The following is a 21,209-nucleotide window of genomic DNA, read 5'->3' as shown; positions in this document are numbered from 1 at the left end:
TCAAACTCCACCTCACTTATATCACTGTCAAACTCTACCTCACCAATATAACTGTCAAACTCTACCTCACCAATATCACTGTCAAAATACACCTCACCAATATCACTGTCAAACCACACCTCACCAATATAATTGTCAAAATGCACCTTTCCAATATCAATGTCAAAACACACCTCACCAATATCACTGTCAAACTCCATCTCACCAATATCACTGTCAAACCTCACCTATATCACTGTCAAACTCTACCTCACCAATATCACTGTCAAACCACACCTCACCAATATCACTGGCAAACTACACCTCACCAATATCACTGTCAAACTCCACCTCACCAATATCACTGTCAAACTCTACCTCACCAATATCACTGTCAAAATGCACCTCACCAATATCACTGTCAAACTCTACCTCACCAATATCACTGTCAAAATGCACCTCACCAATATCACTGTCAAACTCTACCTCACCAATACCACTGTCAAACCGCACCTCACCAATATCACTGTCACACCGCACCTCACCAATATCACTGTCAAACCGCACCTCACCTATATCACAGTCAAACTCCACCTCACTTATATTACTGTCAAACTCTACCTCACCAATATCACTGTCAAAATGCACCTCACCAATATCACTGTCAAACTCTACCTCACCAATATCACTGTCAAAATACACCTCACCAATATCACTGTCAAACCACACCTCACCAATATCACTGTCAAACTGCACCTCACCTATATCACAGTCAAACTCCACCTCACTTATATCACTGTCAAACTCTACCTCACCAATATCACTGTCAAACCGTACCTCACCAATATCACTGTCAAACTCCACCTCACCAATATCACTGTCAAACTCTACCTCACCAATACCACTGTCACACCGTACCTCACCAATATCACTGTCAAACTCCATCTCACCGATATCACTGTAAAACCGCGCGTCACCAATATCATTGTCAAAATGCACCTTACCAATATCAATGTCAAAACACACCTCACCAATATCTCTGTCAAATTCCATCTCACCAATATCAATGTCAAATATTACCTCACCAATATCACTGTCAAACCTCACCCATATCACTGTCAAACTCCGTCTCACCAATATCACTGTCAAACTCCACCTCACCAATATCACTGTTAAAATGCACTTCACCAATATCACTGTCAAAATGCACTTCACCAATTATCACTGTCAAACTCCATCTCACCAATATCTCTGGCAAACCGCACCTCACCAATATCACTGTCAAACTCCACCTCACCTCACTGTCAAACTCCGCCTCTCCAATTTCACTGTTAAATCGAACCTCACTGTTTTCACTGTTAAATCGAACCTCTGATATCACTGTCAAACTCCATGTAACCAATATCACCTCAAATTGCACCTCACCAATATCACTGTCAAACCCCTCACCAATTCTACTGTCAAAGTGTACCTCATCAATCTCACTGTCAAACCACACTGCTGAAAAACTGCACTTGTCCAATTTGAGCATCATTAAACTCCACTGCTTGACTGTCACACTCCATCAAATGCACTGCCACACTGTTACATTCCAGCAGCCCCTGTGAAGCCTAAAATTCATCAACGCCACTTTATTCCTGATGAAGGGCTTTTGCCCGAAACGTCGATTTTGCCTGTCCTCGGATGCTGCCTGAATTGCTGTGCTCTTCCAGCACCACTAATCCAGAATCTGGTTTCCAGCATCTGCAGTCATTGTTTTTACCTCACTGTAAACCTCCACCAATCCAGTGGGCACACTGCCGTACTGCACCACCTCCGCTGGAGTATGAGTACTGTCTGACTCCAGCAGTATCTGGAACACTGCTCAAGTGTAAGACTTCCACTGGGGTAATCTCAAACACCAACAGTCCCATTGCTGCACTATAAACAATCACTGATTCCACTGTTGCACTGTCAAGTTCCACTGCCACCCTTTCATGCATTACCAAGCTTCGTTAAACCCCAACGTTCTCATTCCAGTTTGCCCATCTCCCTGACACTAATTCCCAAGTCTTCCAAACCATGACCGATCCTCCCCTCACCACCATTGAAAATGAAGGAATGAGAAACAGACCCTTTTCCCTCATCCCTAAATAGGCTAAATCTGTTTCTGCTCTTTGTGTAGTGAAGTCATTACTTGCAACTCTGTTGCCCCAATTCCACTCCTCTTAAATTTCTTATGTTGGGAAAAAGTTTCAAAACAATTTACTTTTTATACTAGATGTGATTGATATTACTTAGATCATCTTTCTGAAAGTAAGAAGTTACCTCAAGAAAAACTGCGGCATGACAATTCTGCTCCTTTGACATCATTGATAATTTAGTGATGACTTTCTAAAGTTTTAAAATTCCTTCATTTTTATCCTATACAACAAAACTCAGCGATCATGTTGTGTACGAGGGCTGAGTCAGGGTGGGTGAATGAATACCTGTGCCAAACAGAAAACGGCTACATCTGATAGCTTTAAAGAAATGTTGCTCACATTAAAGGTGGGAGGAAAGGGATTTTAGATCTGTTCATTGAATGACTGCAAAAGAAAATAAACCTGATGAAGTGCAGACCTTCAGTCTGTTTCCCATTTTGCAAGATTTCAATGCCTGATGATGCCAAGGTCAGTGACTGCTGGATTATAAATTCACTCTGTAGATTTTCAGTTGGACTGTTGAACAGATGACAACATTTTTGCATTTCAAAGTCACTGGATTGAATGACGAGGCTGTAAACCAGCTTATCAAAGGGGGAAAACGGTACGTCAAATACATAACTTGCATTTTCCAAATTAATGTTAATTTTAACTTGATGTAATTATAATTTGTATAATCTGATTAAATTGAAGCATTATAATCAGAGTATGCGATGTTGTTACTTCCATTGTCTAGATTTTCAGAAAATTTTAAAGTTCCTACTGATTTGGAAAGTTAAGAAACCCCATTTAAAATCTATCCTAACTTCAACAGTGCTTGCTGAAAGGCATATTTGTAAGCCTGTGAAGAGCCAGTACATGAAAGTAATTTTATGTGTCTGTTAATGGGTGAGTAAGTAGTGGAAAGATTTCATTGTGTACAGAAACCTTGAAGTGATTAGGAAAAGGATGACAAAGTACTATTTAATCTTTGATAAAACAATTTGCATTTGGATATTACCTGTAAAGGTGAAAACCATTCGAAGATATGCTAGAAGTAGACATCTCTAAAGAATGGAGAAAGTGAGGTCTGCAGATGCTGGAGTTCGGAGTCGAGAGTGTGTTGCTCATGTCAGGCAGCATCCGAGGAGCAGGAGAATCGACTTTCCAGGCCAGAGCCCTTCATCAGGAATTCATTCCTGATGAAGGGCTCCGGCCCAAAACGTCGATTCTCCTGCTCCTTGGATGCTGCCTGACCTGCTATGCTTTTCCATCAACACACTCTCGTCTCTAAAAAATGCTTTTCCCCAGATTATGAAGGGAATTACAAAAATTCAGCAGCAGTGAATGAAGGGAATGTTATCTTTACAGAAGTAAGTCATGGTTGGTATATAAAATACGATAACTCAATATTGCTGCTCCAAAAAATTTTCTAACAATTATCAGCTGTTCCAAGCTTAGATCTAGAAATTTGTCTGTGCTGGCAGGTTGGTGCAATGCAGGGATAACAAGAGTTATCATTTTGGTGGCAGTCCCCAGTGGTTCATCTGAGGTTCACTGGTTAGTTTACCTATGGAGCACATTTTCCAAATACAGCTGGTCTTCATAAGAAGAAATTGAAGTGCCTTGTGACTTTCTGTGAATGGGAGAGCTAACTCTTTGGTGTCCCTAATACTGAGGAGACCTCTAATATCAATACAACAGGTATAAGGTAGACACTGCAGAGGATTGAGAGCATGAAATCACATTTTATCTTACCTAGCATAAGGATTTGTGTTACTGTGCAATTGCGCATTAAATGTATTGGATTACAACAAATTATGGATTATAGGGAAACTATTTCAATCTTAATATTGTTCCGCACATTAGATTAATCCAATTTTTCTAACTTACAAAAGACAAGGGCTGCTGCATGTTTTGATACAGTAGCTTCATTTTTCGAGAACATAATAATCAGTGGTACTAAAAATATACAACATTGCATCTGTTAGAACTGATTGAACAATGGCAGCTCGTCCAACTCAGGAAAACACGGAGAACATTCCGGACTTTGTCCAGTTAAATGACCTGGCTTGTGAAACAACAGGAGCAAAGGTAAACTCACATTGGTGCTCATGAATTTGACAAGCTCTATGTGGAATGTAAAATAAGTATGTTATTTTTGATTTGAAGATTTTTACTTTCCCAAAGTGGCCTAAAACCATTGAAATATTTTGGAAATGCAGATATTATGATGTCACAAAATGCAGCAACTAGTTAGCTCACCATAAAGACCCATGGAAAGCAAATAAATTATGGTTAATTTTGGCTAATTCACTAGAAAAAATACCCTACAGATCTTCAAACGTAAAGTAAGATCTTTTACATAAAGATGTACAGCATGGAAACAGACTCTTCGGTCCAACCCGTCCATGCCGACCAGATATCCCAACCCGATCTAGTCCCACTTGCCAGCAACCGGCCCATATCCCTCCAAACCCTTCCTATTCCTATACCCATCCAAATGCCTCTTAAATGGTGCAATTGTACCAGCCTCCACCATTTCCTTGGGCAGCTCATTCCATACATGTACCACTCTCTGCGTGAAAACGTTGCCCCTGAGGTCTCTTTTATATCTTTCCCCGTCACCCTAAACCTATGCCCTCTAGTTCTGGACTCACCAACCCCAAGGAAAAGACTTTGCATATTTACCCTATCCATGCCCCTCATAATTTTGTAAATCTCTATAAGGTCACCCCTCATCCTCCAGGGAAAACAGCCCCAGCCTGATCAGCCTCTCCCTATAGCTCAAATCCTCCAACCCTAGCAACATCCTTGTAAATCTTTTCTGAACCCTTTCAAGTTTCACAACATCTTTCCGATAGGATGGAGACCAGAATTTCACGCAGTATTCCAAAAGTGGCCTAACCAATGTCCTGTATAGCCACAACATGACTTCCCAACTCCTGTACTCAATACTCTGACCAATAAAGGAAAGCATACCAAATGCCTTCTTCACTATCCTATCTACCTGTAACTCCACTTTCAAGGAGCTATGAACCTGCACTCCAAGGTCTCTTTGTTCAGCAACAACTCCCTAGGACCTCACCATAAAGTGGATAAGTCCTGCTAAGATTTGCTTTCCCAAAATGCAGCACCTTGCATTTATCTAAATTAAACTCCATCTGTCACTTTTCAGCCCACTGGCCCATCTGATCAAGATCCCGTTGTAGTCTGAGGTAACCTTATTCGCTGTCCACTACACCCCCAATTTTGGTGTCATGTGCAAACTTACTGACTATACCTCTTATGCTCACATCCAAATCATTTATGTAAATGATGAAGAGTAGTAGACCCAGCACTGATCCTTGTGGCACTCCACTGATCACAATGTGGAGTTTGCACATTGTCCCTGTGTCTGTGTGGGTTTCCTCCCACAAACCAAAAGATGTGCAGGATAAGTGGATTGGCCATGCTAAATTTCCCATAGTGTCTGGTGATGTGTAGGTTAGGTGCAATAGTAAATATAGGGGAATGAGTCTGGGTGGGTTGTTTTTCATGGGTCAGTGTGGACCTGTTGGACTGAAAGACCTATTTCCACATAATAATGAGTCTATTTGTAGCCTATAGCATACCCCAAGTAGCAGCATCTTATCTTTTTAATTCTCAACCCTAACCAAATAGACTCTGTCCTTGCTTTTTCAAGAGCATCCCTTCTTTTCAATATTGCAATGTTATTCAAAGCCATGAATGTCACTCCACCTCCCTTTTCTGAACACTTTATATTTTTGCATATTAAATGCCATGTCCTTACCATTTTTAAGCCATGTTTGGTTATGGCCACCACATCATATTTCTACTTTTGATTTGTGTTATAACTCACCAAAGTTATTTCCAACACTTTGTGTGCAGGCATCGGGCACTTTCTCACAGGCAACTGACCATGCAGGGAACATCAAAACAGCAATTCAATATTGTCCATGTCCCCAGCAGTGGTGATCTTCCGAGGTCCTGTAAGGGGGTTAGAGTAAGTTCCAGTGTGAAGGACAACACTGATACTTACGGAATCACAGGAGCTCTCTTGCTCCCTCTGGTGCCTTGTTTACAAAAGTACAATGACACCATGCAACACAATTTCTAATCTGTAAAACACTCTTTAGCCAAAATGGTTGTTTTGATTAGATTACTTGCAGTATGGAAACAGGCCCTTCGGCCCAACAAGTCCACACTGACCCGCCGAAGCGCAACCCACCCATACCCCTACATTTACCCCTTCTTACTTAACACTACGGGCAATTTAGCATGGCCAATTCACCTGACCTGCACATCTTTTGGACTGTAGGAGGAAACCGGAGCACCCGGAGGAAACCCACGCAGACACAGGGAGAATGTGCAAACTCCACACGGTCAGTCGCCTGAGTCGGGAATTGAACCCGGGTCTCTGGCGTTGTGAGGCAGCAGTGCTAACCACTGTGCCACTGTGCCGCCCACACTTTGACAAACTCGGCAATGATAACTTGTCTGATAACCAATATTACCTATATTAGTCAAGTATTTAGTTAAGTAATTAAGTTGCTTAATTATGAGAGCTTTGTTATCAAATATAAATCAGGATTTACTTGTTTCGAGTGCTCATAAATTGATGTGGTTTTAGAGTTAATCTGCCTTTTTTGAAATTAAACAAACATTTAAGGGATACCTGCACCCTAGTGTATTCTCCATGCACTCCATGTACCATCCACTCCCTGTATCTCTCACTTTTATCTACAATTGTACGATGTTACCTTTTTCTATATTGTTCTGATAACTTGCACTAGAATGTGTGAACACCCGCCAGGTGTCATTAGTGCACGTATTCTTTCACCACCGGTAAGAACTGCGTAACTGTACTCAGTTCCTTTATTTACTGATAAAGATAAGAAACTTAACACATGGAGGACCATGGGAAAAGACCAATGTTCTTTCCAACTTCTTTTTCAGGTCCTGTTTGCAACAGATGATTGGTTTGCAGCTGCAGAGAATCTTTTGAAGGTCAGCATGATGGTTTAATTTATTTTGCAAGCAGTGAATTGAGCAATAAATTGCAATGATCCATCAATAATTTTGCATCACACATTCCTAAATAACTATGCTTTATTGCATGCATGTTTTGCTCTAAATAACTTGAGGCAAAATGTGCCATTTGAAAATAATTGGCACATTGTGAAAAACAAGGGTATGACTGAACTTTGTAAAACTCTTAAATCAGGTTTGTGACTTATGAACACTGAGAGAATTTTGAAATTATTGAAAATTGTCTACCATTTTCTACCAAGGTCTGTTAGAAATTCCTTTTTACTACTTCAGCGTGCAGAATTCACCCATCACTTGAAGGCAATAAGAACCATAATTCCAGAAGCTTTATTTCCTGCTGCTCAATAATAACATGTATTAATATGGTTCCGTTAATGTGGAGATGGATCCTTAGCACATTATAGAAGAGGGTGGGAATAAAGGAGAAGATAGAATACCAAGTGAGACTTGGATCTTGGGTGGACTGACGATGAAGAGTTTCACAAAGTAGGATTAAGATGATTGAAGACTCTGCTATCAACAGTAAGGTCATGGGAAGTAGTGATAAGTAAGGAGTACTGGGCGGAGAGGGTTTGAAGACCCTAGGGAGGGGTGAGTTTTACTTTTTGTGCAGGGAGGAAAGAAAGTTTGTACTATAATCTGATGGGGTGCATTGATGCACGGGGGAACCTTCTGAAAATTGTACCCTACCCAAGTTTACAATCCAGTTTTAAAAACTGGACTGTCTGACTACTGCCAGCTGTCCATGCCAACTATGTTATTGCATTGGCTATGCAACACTGGACTTAATTGAGGCTTTTGCAAGTTCAATTAACTGTTAATTATTTAATTGCATCTTGTGTATGAGCTGCCCACCCTCCAAAATATGGGAATGAGCTAAGGTATGGCTGGGTAGTGATTATCTGGGTACCATCCCTTTTTGATAGTGCCCTACCAGCTGAAAATACACTATGCCCATGATATCCAGGTCCCTGTGTAAACTCATCCCTGTTCAGTCTAATGAAACTCATTTCATGTGGGATTCTTCCAGATGAGAGGTCTATCCCATTAGTGTGGCTAGGTTTGAGGTATAATCCAAGAGAGTTTTAATAATGCACTCATCCAATTTCTTTATCGCAAATTTTAAAACCAATAATTTTATAGCGAGAAGCACCACAATGGAAAGCAGAAGATTTCACCATTTTTGGCAAATGGATGGATGGCTGGGAAACTAGGAGAAAACGAATTTCAGGTAAATGAAAATCGAAACCAAACATTTAGTTTTTAAGGTAAAGTTGTGGAGTTTCTTTCAACAATCTTAGTGAATGAAACGCTATAACAATGACTCTGTTTAATTTGATATATGTATCAGACAGATGAAAAGGAAAGGCTTGTAGAAATATGCTGTTTTTTTCAGGATCAAAGTGCTTTCCAGCCAGTGAAATCATTTTGAAGTGTAATTGCTGTTGTCATGCAGAAAACATGGTCACCAGATTTGACCACAGCATATTCCCACAAACAGTGACGTGACATTGACCAGATAACCTTTTTTTAAGTGACGTTGATTGAAGAATAATCGTTGCCCAGGGCAGCAGGAGATAACTAGGAGAAAGTGAGGACTGCAGGTGCTGGAGAGTCAGATTCGAAAAGGGTGGTGCTGGAAAAGCACAGCAGGTCAGGCAGCATCCGAGGAGCAGGCGAGTTGACATTTCAGACATTCCTGATGAAGGGCTTATGCCCGAAGCATTGACTCTCCTGCTCCTCAGATGCGACCTGACCTGTTGTGCTTTTCCAGCACCACCCTTTTTGACTCATCAGGGGAAACTCCCTTGCTCTCGTTTGGAGTGTAGCCATGGGATGTTTTCCATTCATCTGAACATCCAGATAGGGCCTAGGTTTAACAGTTCATCTGAAAGACAACACCTCTAGCAGGACATGTAGCACATCCATGTTTGCATGCTCAAGTCTCAAGAGGGATTTATGTCTCATAAGTGAAAATGTGACCAGCTCAGTCTTAGCCAACATTCCCTCTCAGCTGAGCACTTGAACACATGTGCAGTCACTCCAGTGTTCCATACATGATTGCTTTGGCTCGCTGATTGTGGCATTGATTTCTGGTTCCATCAGTTGCTGCAGCACACAAACTTGGAGGCCTTTGTAACCACCAAGAAAATTACAGAGAGCACTAGTCACAGTGGATGCACAAACTATTGGCAACAGCCACAACATATAAAAGTAACCAATGTTGTACTAGAGGAAACACATACTATGGTACACAGTCATTCATTGGGCCCTGGGGAGTGTTATAGAACAAAGAGATCTAAAGGTATAAAGGTTCACAGCTCTTTGAAAGTGGAATCACAGGTAGTCAGGGTGGTGAAGAGGGCTTTCGGCATGCTTGCTTTTATCCGTCACAGCACTGAGTATAGGAGTTAGGATGTCTTGTCGCATTGTACAACATGTTGGTGAGGCTACATTTGGAGTACTGCATGCAGTTTTGGTCGCCCCACTATAGAAAAGATGTTATTAAACTAGAAAGAGTACAGAAAAGATTTTCTAGGATACTATCTGGACTGGAAGGTTTGAGTTATAAGGAGAGTTTGGATAGACTGGGTCTTGTTTTCCATTTTCCTGAGGGTGACCTTATAGAGGTCCATAAAATCATGAGAGCCATAGACAAGGCAGGTACCTAACAGCTTTTCCCCATGGCTGAGGAGCCTAAAACTAGAGGGTATAGGTTTACGTTGAGAGGGGAGAAATACAAAAGGGTCCAGACGAATAATTTTTCCATAAGAAGGTAGTGTCTGAAACGGGTTGCAGAGGTAGTGGTAAAAGTGAGTACAATTTAAGAAACATTTAGATAGATAAATGGATGGGATTGGTATGGAGGGATATGGACCAGGGAAAAAGTGAGGACTGCAGATGCTGGAGAGTCAGCGTTGAAAAGGGTGACACTGGAAATGCACAGCAGGTCAGGCAGCTTCCAAGGAGCTGGAGAGTTGATGATTCAGGCATAAGCCCTTAATCAGGAATGTCCAAAAACAATCATGTGGCACTATTTAATTGTGAAAACTGGGTGCATGGGCAACTTGGGCCTATAAGCCTATTTCCATGCTGTAGATCTCTGTGACTCGATGGTGAGTTCTCTGTTAAGGAGATAGAAAAGAGCTCCCCTCATAGCTCTGTTGAATACAGCTTTAGCAATTGTAGAACTGAGCCAGACAAACCAAATCTTTCTTTGGTGAAACAAAATAGAACTGTGGATGCAAGAAATCTGCAGTAAATCTGGAAATCTGAACTGAAATCCTGGAAGAAAGGTCACTGCTTTCTCTCTACAGATGCGGTCAAACCTGTTGGGTTTCTCCAGCAATTTCTGTTTTTGTTTCAGAGTCTGACTTTGGTCCTTGGTTGTGTTGAGCTAGCTGAACATAGCAAAGGATAGTGCCCGAGACATGATGATGAACAAAATCAGTTAGAATTTGGGTGAGGACTGGATTGTGCTGAACTGTGATGATTCCATGGTAAAATGGCCTACCAATACTGAATTCATAAGCTCACACACGAAGAATAGCTACATGGGTGCAACTGGAAAATACTCTGGCACTTTTCAAGCTTTTTCATGGCACAACCCAATGCCCTAAAGAAAGAAAAAAGAATAAAACTGGAGAGGATCAAAAGAGAATAAAAATTAAGTATTACAGCAATGGCCTTTCATGTTAGTTACACACAATATAAGGGGGTTATTTTTAATCATGCAGCAACTAATAATAACAAAGCTATTAGCTGAGGTAAACTTGAGCCTTGATGATGGACTTGAAGGTTTCTGATAGGATGATTTGTTAAACTATACAAATCAAAATTTTTAGGGTATTTAGGGCAAAAGCTGACTGAAAAGATTTGAAGCATGTTCTTGTCCTTTAGAATGACCTGCCTACCCTGAGTTTGTTAGTACAAAATAACAATATATGGTTGTCCACCATCTTTTAATGATGTCCAGGAATTCAGCTGGCAATTTTTCAAGCCTCTCATTCCTCCACCATCAAACACAGATTGCCCCAGATATACCTCTTTAATAAATGCTATAATTTTGAACTTCCTCTCCTCTGGTCCTCTATTTGCTCTGATAAAGTTGTCTCTACTGACTTGCTCAACAGCCTTTCCTCTAGCAATCTTCAAGGTCTTCCACTGCTGGATTTTCAAGATGGAAGGCTACAGACTTGAGTGCATCTTATGTATGATTGACTTGGTCATTGATTTCCATTTTTTTAAATGTGTTCATATGTGGGATTCAATGGCTGGGCCAGCATTTTTTGACCACCTGTAATCACCCTTTAGAAGGTGGAGGCGCGTTGCCTTTTTGAAACTCTGTAGTATTTGCCGTAGAGGGACACCTCAGTGCTGTTAGAAAGGGAGCACCAGGACTTTGACTCAAGACATTGAAGGAATGGCAACATATTTGACAGGACAATCTTGAAAAGAATGTAAAGTCTGCCTCTCCTTGGCAAAATCCCTCCAATTACTACATTATCATTTGATTGAAGGATTAAGATAGACCCAATTCTTCTCTCAAATTCAAACTTCTTCTCTGATTCAATGTTGTTTCAGCTTCTCCCCCCTCAACTTCACTGACCAGACTGAAGTATGTGAATTCTATTATTTCATCAATCCCTCTGCCTTTCTTCTGCTCAGATATTGGCCAATGTATTGAGTAAGGAACCGCCCCTTGTGTTGTGAGGAAAATTTATATGTCATACCTCACTGTTTTGGTGACTTTGCAACCAAGTCTTCTCACAAACCACTGAGGAACACACTGTGATGAAACAGGTTCTGTGGAAAATCAGAAACTGAATTCCCGTGACCGGTGAACACATTATTGGAGATCAAATAGCATCACCAGAACTTCAAATAGAATGGGTGACTTACCAGAAAAATAAGTTTATTGCACTTGGTTAAAATAAAAACATTGTTAAAATAAAGGTATACAGCTTCCTTAAAAACTTTGACCAAATGACCAGCAAACTGCCTCTTTTTTATGTTAGAATCCCTACAGTTTGGAAACAGGCCATTTGGCCCAATCAGTCCACACCAATCCTCTGAAGAGTAACCCACCGAGACCTTTTCCCTCAGACTAATGCATCTAACACTATGGGCAAATAGCATGGCCAATTCGCCTGACCCGCACATCTTTGGACTGTGGGAGGAAACCCACACAGATACGGGGAGAATTTGCAAACTCCACACAGTCACCTGAGACGGATATCGAAGCCAGGTCTCTGGTGCTGTGAGGTAGCAGTGCGTACCACTGTGCCAACTCTTGTTCTGTTTCTCTTAAAACCGGACATGAAGGGGAAGGGTTGGAGTTTGTTTCCTGTTCCAGATTTTAACTTTGCAACCTCTCACCTGGCTCAAATCCACCTGTTTTGTGGGCTTAAAATTAAGGTCCAAGTTTGGGTTATTTGCTGAGTGCACATACAGTATTTATCTTTAATGAAATATATTTTCACCAGAAACAAACTTACTATTAATTTACAAAGTGAAATTGATTAAGACAACCTTATTTTTATTTTTATTCCATTTCTATTCCATTCAAATATGAAGGTAAAGTTGTCATAGTCCATCATTAGAGATTGTCGTTTAACCTGAGGGTCACCACGCCTCAAGAAAGGGGAGAGGTTGAAAAGGAGAGTTCTTAACGGTAACATCAGCCGGTTCAGGAATTGAACCCATCTGTTGGTGTCACTCTGCATTGCAAACCAGCTGTCTAGCCAATCGACCAGAGGAGGTGGTGGACACTGGTGCAATTGCAGCATTTGAAAGGCATCTGGATGGGTATATGAATAGAAAGGGTTTAGAGGGATTTGGGCCAAATGCTGGCAAATGGGTCTGGATTAATTTAGGATTAACCTGGCATTGATAAATTGGACTGAAGGGTCTATTTTCATGCTGTACATCTCTATTATTCTATGACCAATTCAATTAGTTAGACTTTGAAGTTGTCTACTTTTACACTTGGCCAATGTGTAAATGAATATTACCCCGATGCTAATTAAGCCACTATTAGAATCCTTCAACTTGTGTTTCTAATTTTGCTGCAGCTTTTATTCCCTTTGAGTGTATTAAAACTTGTTCTTTGAATGTATATTTCATATTTGTACTTTATAGGTCATGACTGGTGTGTTATCAAGTTGGGCATGCCTGGAATCATACATGGATTTGACGTAGATACTTCTTACTTTACTGGCAATTATGCTCCTCGTATATCGATTGCAGCTGCAAACCTAAATACTGGTTAGTAAGCAGCACATTATTACACTGTATGACATTTATGGCATTCAGGTAAAACCTCAATTCTGCACAAGCGCACTAGATCATTTGCCTTCATCCCTCAAACTTTGTCCCCTTGTAAACATTCAATTATGCTGCATAGCATTTCTGACCTTAAGTGGGTTAGAAGATGGCTTCTGGATGTGAGGATGCTTGGAGGTGATTATAGACCAACCCTGATATCCCCAATGTATGTCTGAGTATTCTTTTGTCTCCCTTTGATCTTTTCTACTTGAAATCAAAAGTAATGCTGAAATGAAGATCATTGCGGAGATTTGTCGTCCAAATGTCTTTGCTTGATTCACTGGGATATGCCACCAAGTAAACAAAACTTCATCCAAAATATAATTCCTGCACTTTGTAGCTGTAGGGCACTCCACAGCATTTTACAACTAATGAATTGTAGTTGACATTTGTGTTTTTGCTATGTTAAACATAGGAGACATGGTGGCCTGAACAAGTTGGGCTGAAGAGCCTTTTTCTATGCTGTAACTCGCTATGACTCTGCACACAGCAAGATCCAAAAAAAAGCACTTATCTCCAGTTAATTTGTCTTTTGTGGTAGTTCACTCTCTCTTTGGAATAGTGCTATGTAATTTTTCTGCATTCCCTGCAAGAGATTAAATGGGAATTTGTTTCAATAGCTCATCCAAAAGATGGTACCTCTGACAGCACCCCACATTCTTCATTGAGGTCATAGAGTCATAGAGTCATAGAGATGTACAGCATGGAAACAGACCCTTCAGTCCATGCAGACCAGATATCCCAACCCAATCTAGTCCCACCTGCGAGCATCCGGCCCATATCCTTCCAAACCCTTCCTATTCATATACCCATCCAAATGCCTTTTACATTTTGCAATTGTACCAGCCTCCACCACTTCCTCTGGCAGCTCATTCCATACACGTACCACCCTCTGTGTGAAAAAGTTGCCCCTCAGGTCTCTTTTATATCTTTCCCCTCTCACCCTCAACCTATGCCCTCTAGTTCTGGACTCCTCCACCTCAGGTAAAAGACTTTGCCTATTTATCCTATCCATGCCCCTCATAATTTTATAAACCTCTATAAGGTCACCCCTCAACCTCCGATGCTCCAGGGAAAACAGCCCCAGCCTGTTCAGCCTGTCCCTATAGCTCAAATCCTCCAACCCTGGCAACATCCTTGTAAATCTTTTCTGAACCCTTTCAAGTTTCACAATATCTTTCTGATAGGCAGGAGACCAGAATTGCACAGAATATTCCAAAAGTGGCCTAACCAATGTCCTGTACAGCCACAACATGACCTCCCGACTCCTGTACTCAATACTCTGACCAATAAAGGAAAGCATACCAAACTCCTTCTTCACTATCCTATCTACCTGCAACTCCACTTTCAAGGAGCTATGAACCTGCACTCCAAGATCTCTTTGTTCAGCAACACTCCCTAGGACCTTACCATTAAGTGTATAAGTCCTGCTAAGATTTGCTTTCCCAAAATGCAGCACCTCGCATTTATCTGAATTAAACTCCATCTGCCACTTCTAAGCCCATTGGCCCCATCTGACCAAGATCCTGTTGTAACCTGAGGTAAGCTTCTTCGCTGTCCACTACACCTCCAATTTTGGTGTCATCTGCAAACTTACTAACTATACCTCTTATGCTCGCATCCAAATCATTTATATAAATGTCAACATCGATTATGTTCTCAGAGTTTAAACAGATGCTCCTTTCAACCAGATAAGAAGGTTAACACTGAACCAGAATCACTTGCTGTCATCTCCATCAGATCTCTCAGGATCTCACGTCCCTGCAGTTACAACATCTATCTTTAATTTCTCAAATGTATGTGCCACTGAGTTGAGTGTACATGATACATCAGAGCTAGCAGCTAGTACATGACACTATATTATTTCTCTCTTTAGGTGGTTGAACCTTTTAATTACTCCAGGCTCAATCTTCAGGGCTAGTGTAATCCATAACTCATATTCTCCACCACTAGCCATGTTCTTTAATCGAACCCGCCACTACCTCTCCATCCTCAGATTAGCTGTCAGTTGCACATTAGCTGTTATCTATGAGTATTACAATCAGGCGTGTTCAGCTGATTTCTCTTTACTGTCCCTTACTGACTAGATGAAATTCCAGACCTGCCTCCAAGAGGGGAGAAAACAGGAACTGCTGCTTCAGAAAAGGAATTTGAAGTAATCGGAAAGGTTTGTCAGTGATTACATTTAATTTCCCTGTCATAGATAACTAAAGATTTTACGTACTTCTGTTCAGCAATGATAGTTAAGTCTTTTGCGTAACAATGGTGGACACTGGGGTAGATTTATGGTACGTCACCTGTGTTAAAGGTGCCTGGTCTGCTCTGAGTGTGGGCAGATAGATTGCAGGTGCACTACCTGTAATTTTTCACCTATTGCGGCTTGCATGTAATACATTGTCATTAAGAGAATGCCATACTTTCAGATTAAAATAAATAAAGAAAAGTAAGTTTGCTGCTAAGAGATTATAAGAAAAGATTTCCCCTTTCTCCTTGAGTGATGGGACTGGCTATCAGGAAATCAGGTACAAAGAATCAAAAATTGTTTCTGAATTCCTGATGGTTACTCTTGTTGCACTGGATTTTAGGAAATCTAATTCATTAAAAATTCATTAATGTATTTATACATTTTACTTTTATAAATTACATTGTGTAAGCTGTTACTTATTGTTTGTGATTTAATTGGGTTGAAAGACTATAATTACGATTGCACTAATATATACAGTATCAATCAGCTAGAATTCGCTGTTATAATAACAGGGAGCCCATGATTATTTTATACGTTAAACATTATGTTATGGCAACTTCAGGCAAGGCGCAAATATGTGATTACATTCCAGTACCTAAAAGCAGCTGCATAAAGCGTAGTACTCTGCCTTTAACTTCATCACAAATCTCTTTGTTTCACCATTAATATTCATTGAATATTGTGAAGTTTCTTGTTGCAGTAGACATGTAGTAAAACACCACAGTAATATCTCTGACATTGATCTTTTTTAACCTTTCCTTTCTGTCACTTTCTTCTTTCTCTCAATCCATTCTGTTCTCTTTCTGAACCTCATGTAACATTGAATTCATCCACTGTAATTCATGCTCCTTTTTAGTCCTGTTGTATTTTATTTCTGAATCCTGCAATCTAATTTGTTTAGAGGTACACACAATTTCAGGTTTCCCTGTTCACAGAGGTCTCAGATGTACAGTTTCTCTTGTGCCATTAGCTGTTCAAACGGGACACAAAACAATGCTATAATCTAAACGTACACAAATTCTAAGCTTTGACAGATGCCATTAGCAACCTTTCCACAGTACAATGTAGGGTATTATTTAATTTTTTTACCCTATTTAATTATTGGGCACCCATTTGACCTGTAATGGCATTTTACTATAAATTGGTAACTGGGGTGGCAGCAACTGGAAGCTGCTTTTAATCTTCTTCCTTAGTTCTCTGCCCAACGGCAAGTCTGACCCACAGTACCACAAACTCTTCCACCATCGGTTGTACAAGGCTGCAGGTCCCAAATTCATCTCTACAGGAAGAGGGATCAAACTGTGTGTTAGTGGAACCAATCTGTTTCCTCCAACAATCCAAAGACGTACAGGTTAGGTGAATTGGCTGTGCTAAATTGTCCATTGTGTTCAGTAATGTGTAGGTTAGGTGCATTAGTCAGAGGTAAATGCAGAATAATAGGGTAGGCGAATGGGTTTAGGTGGGATACTCTTCAGAGGGTCGGTGTGGACTTGTTGGGCTGAAGGGCCTGTTTCCACACTGTAGAGATTCTATGATCTATAATCTATGCAATCTGATCATACTTGGTACCCAACCAAGTGAAGTAACTGAATGACCCCCAATGAGGTGTTGTGGCAAGATACACTTGTGCATGTATACAGTAGCCTGGAGTTATGAATAGTGATGGTAGAGGCTCCATATTCGTTTCAATTACAAGGCTGTTATGAATCTCACCTGTGTTACTGCCTGGCATAGGTTAGAAGGATTTACAAGTTGATACTTAACCTGTTTGTTGATACACTTTCCATGGATGTTAAGTTCTTTTTTCAAATCCTTACAGTGTGGAAACAGGCCATTTGGCGCACTAAGTCCACACCGACCCATTCCCCTATTCTATATTGACCCCTAACTAATAAACCTAACCTACACATCCCTGAACATTATGGGCAATTTAACAGGGCCCATTCACCTAAACTGCACATCTTTGAATTGTGGGAGGAAACCAGAGCTCCTGGAAGAAACCCACACAGACACTAGAAAACTGGACAGACTCCACACAGACTGTTGCCTGAGGCTGGAATTCAACCCGGGTCCCTGGCACTGTCAGGCAGCCGTACTAACCACTGAGCCATTGTGCTGCCAAACATTCTGGTGTGGACTTAGAGCATAGAGCATAGAGCATAGAACATAGAACATAGAACATAGAACATAGAACATAGAACATAGAACATAGAACATAGAACAATGCAGTGCAGAACAGGTCCTTCGGCCCTCAATGTTGCGCCGACCTGTGAACTATTATCAGCTCGTCCCCCTACACTATCCCAAAATCATCCATGTGCTTATCTAAGGATTGTTTAAATCTCCCTAATGTGGCTGAGTTGACTACATTAGCAGGTAGGGCATTCCATGCCCTTGCCACTCTCTGCATAAAAAACCTGCCTCTGACATCTGTCTTAAATCTATCACCCCTCAATTTGTACAAGCTGATGTCATTGTCCTAGGAAAAAGACTTTCACTGTCTACCCTATCTAATCCTCTGATCATCTTGTATGTCTCTATCAAATCCCCCCCGAGCCTTCTTCTTTCTAATGAGAACAGACCCAAGTCTCTCAGCCTTTCCTCATAAGACCTTCCCTCCAGACCTGGCAACATCCTAGTAAATCTCCTCTGCACCTTTTCCAATGCTTCCACATCCTTCCTGAAATATGGGGACCAGAACTGCACACAATATTCCAAGTTTGGCTGCACCAGCATTTTGTATAGTTGTAGCATGATATTGCGGCTCTGGAACTCAATCCCTCTACCAATGAAACCTAACACCGTATGCCTTCTTAACAGCACTATCCACCTGGGCGGCAACTTTCAGGGATCTATGTACATGGACTCCCAGATCCCTCTGCACATCCACACTATCAAGAATCTTTCCATTGACCCAGTATTCTGCCTTCCTGTTATTCTTCCCAAAGTGCATCACCTCACATTTAGCTGCATTGAACTCCATTTGCCATCTAAGAGCCCAATCCTGCAGTTTATCCAAGTCCCCCTGCAACCTGTAACAGTCTTCCAAACTGTCCACTACTCCACCGACTTTAGTGTCATCTGCAAATTTACTAATCCATCCACCTTTATAAAAATGACAAACGGCATGGTCCCAAAACAGATCCTTGTGGCACACCACTAGTAACCGGACCCCAGGCTGAATATTTTCCATCAACCACCACACGCTGCCTCTTTCAGAAAGCCAGTTTCTAATCCAAACTGCTAAATCACCCTCAATTCCATGCCTCTGCATTTTCTCCAATAGCCTACCTTGTGGAACCTTATCAAAGGCTTCACTGAAGTCCATGTGTACCATGTCAACTGCTCTGCCCTCATCTACATGCTTGGACCCCATGTACTTCCTCAGAGGCAAGGCACAACCCAATGTTACCTCAAGACTTTCTGGTGTCTTTAATACAGTTCAGAAATAACGTGGCAGATTTTCCAAGGAGTGGTACTTTGGCCATTGGAAGAATGGAGCTCTGCATTTCTGACAGTAGATTCTGATCAGGGTTCCCTCAGCAATGGAAACGCAGACCTCCATTCTGCTAATTGTTTAGTGGTGCAGAAGCGTTAGAGGAAGACAAACCACGCCCCCTTTTCAAATCTGTCAGCTGCCACATTCTGAAACACGGAGTCCTGACAGCCACTCTGACAGCTGCTGTCAAACCAACAGTACATCAAGTAAACAGGATGTTAGGTAAATTGTCTTCCAGTTGGGAGGATGCCAGCTGGGGAGGGCTAGGGTGCCAGGATTAGAATGCCACATGAGTAAGGGGCAGGGTGCCAAGTTAGTCAGCTTCCTGCTAGGCAGAGTGTCAGGGAAGTAAGGTGCCAGCTGTGGGTCGAGGGCCAGGGATAGGATGCCAGGAGGTAAGGGTAGGTTCCAGGTGTATGATGCCAGGTAACCAGGGTGCCAAGTAAGAACTGGGTCAAAGTAGGGTTCTAACTGGGTAAGGTGCAAAGTGGCAAGGTAAGGGATGCATTGTTTAAGTTAGAATGTGGGACATGTAAAGGTCAGGGCGAGGTGTAGTTATGGGGTGTGTGAGATAAGCGTATGTTCAGTTGAATAGTTACTTGGGAGTTTTGATTTTTATTTTAGAATGTTTGTCTATAAATTGTAGATTGTCCTTAAAATGATAAACAATAATATTTACAAGACCTTCTGTTGTAGTTGTTGTCAGAGTTCTGGACTGAATTGGTTCCAATGACAATCCTGCAACCGGGCTATGTTGATAAGTGCCATAATTATTTTTCGACCCAGAAACTGGAGCGATGGACTCACATCAGACTGAACATGTACCCAGGTAATCAATCAAGAAAGCAAAGGGAAGGAAGTTACTTCCTAGAATGAACATCACCGAGGTTGAAATGAGACTTTTCAAGGAAGGAGAATAGCGATAGTCAATCTTAGCTCACAAGTTCCTGTTCAGATCTCCTAAAACAAAACTGATAAAAGAATTAAATAAAAATAATACAATATTAACAAGGACTGTAACACAAGCTACATTCTTTTTAATGTGTCTGGTCAAGCATATTGACCAGAAAGCACATAATGCTTCTTGCTTTCTTTCCTCAGATGGTGGAATTGCACGACTCAGAGTTTATGGCATCGGCAAAAGAGATTGGTTATCAGTTTCACCAAAGCAGGAAATAGATCTGGTTGCAATGACCAATGGGGGTGTATGCTTGGGATACAGTGATGCTCATTTTGGACACCCTAAGAACATTATCGGTAATTAATTGGAATGCATTTGCCTGCAGGTATTGTCTCACATTTTGTGTTGCTAATTAACAATTGGCAGTCCTTGTGGCATTTGCAGGTACAGTTTATAACAGAGCAGTTTTGCTATGATAAGAGTCTTACTCTTTTTTAAAATTTTACTTTAAAAATAAATTATGCAATTGTGTCTGATAAAGTGTTATTAGAAGAGTCAATTCTATTAACACTACAGGTCATTCTGCTATAATGTGTGTTTCGTTAATGCAAATTCGCTATAACACAATTGATGAATTGGGAACACTGTTTCTAAAGCATGAAGTTTTAAAGCATTTATTGGTTATAACACGCTTTGGGCCCCATTATTTTAAATGGTGTTGCTGTTTTGTGATTTTCTTATAAGACGATTGCACAGGAACGGAACTACGGTGTTATTCACACAACTGACTGTAGTGGTAATTCTTCAATCATAAATACATGCATTAGATATATATAGATTGATTGAGATATGTACATGAAGCCATATCCACTCTCCCAAGATAATGTTAATTTAAAGGCACCAAAATTTTATTTTTCTAACACTCAATAATTTCTCTCATTTCTCCTAATGGTGAATATGAGATAGACAAATCATTAATATTATAGGTTAAAACTGCTTGCCAACTTACATTTGTCCCTTTTTTCCTCTCCCTGACCATTTTCA

The 21,209-nt window shown here is 40.9% G+C and overlaps 1 protein-coding gene across 1 annotated transcript in view; it reads left to right on the top strand.

The window, feature by feature from the left end:
* The first annotated feature begins 2,682 nt into the window (after positions 1 to 2,682).
* The window catches only part of allc (allantoicase), a 34,567-nt gene continuing 16,040 nt past the window's right edge, over positions 2,683 to 21,209 (top strand). Inside the window, exons 1-8 of the mRNA XM_043678553.2 lie at positions 2,683 to 2,766; positions 4,133 to 4,235; positions 7,101 to 7,151; positions 8,337 to 8,424; positions 13,335 to 13,460; positions 15,608 to 15,687; positions 19,961 to 20,093; positions 20,366 to 20,521. Coding sequence (XP_043534488.2) covers positions 4,146 to 4,235; positions 7,101 to 7,151; positions 8,337 to 8,424; positions 13,335 to 13,460; positions 15,608 to 15,687; positions 19,961 to 20,093; positions 20,366 to 20,521 — 724 coding nt within the window. The 5' untranslated portion in view covers positions 2,683 to 2,766; positions 4,133 to 4,145. The remainder of the gene's footprint in view (positions 2,767 to 4,132; positions 4,236 to 7,100; positions 7,152 to 8,336; positions 8,425 to 13,334; positions 13,461 to 15,607; positions 15,688 to 19,960; positions 20,094 to 20,365; positions 20,522 to 21,209) is intronic.

This window comes from Chiloscyllium plagiosum, unplaced genomic scaffold (assembly GCF_037043375.1).
Source record: "Chiloscyllium plagiosum isolate Xiang-an unplaced genomic scaffold, Cpla_swu_hap1 HiC_scaffold_3, whole genome shotgun sequence".
Classification (NCBI taxonomy): Eukaryota; Metazoa; Chordata; class Chondrichthyes; order Orectolobiformes; family Hemiscylliidae; genus Chiloscyllium; species Chiloscyllium plagiosum.
Note: the sequence above shows the minus strand (reverse complement) of the source record. Positions and strands in the feature narration are given on the sequence as shown.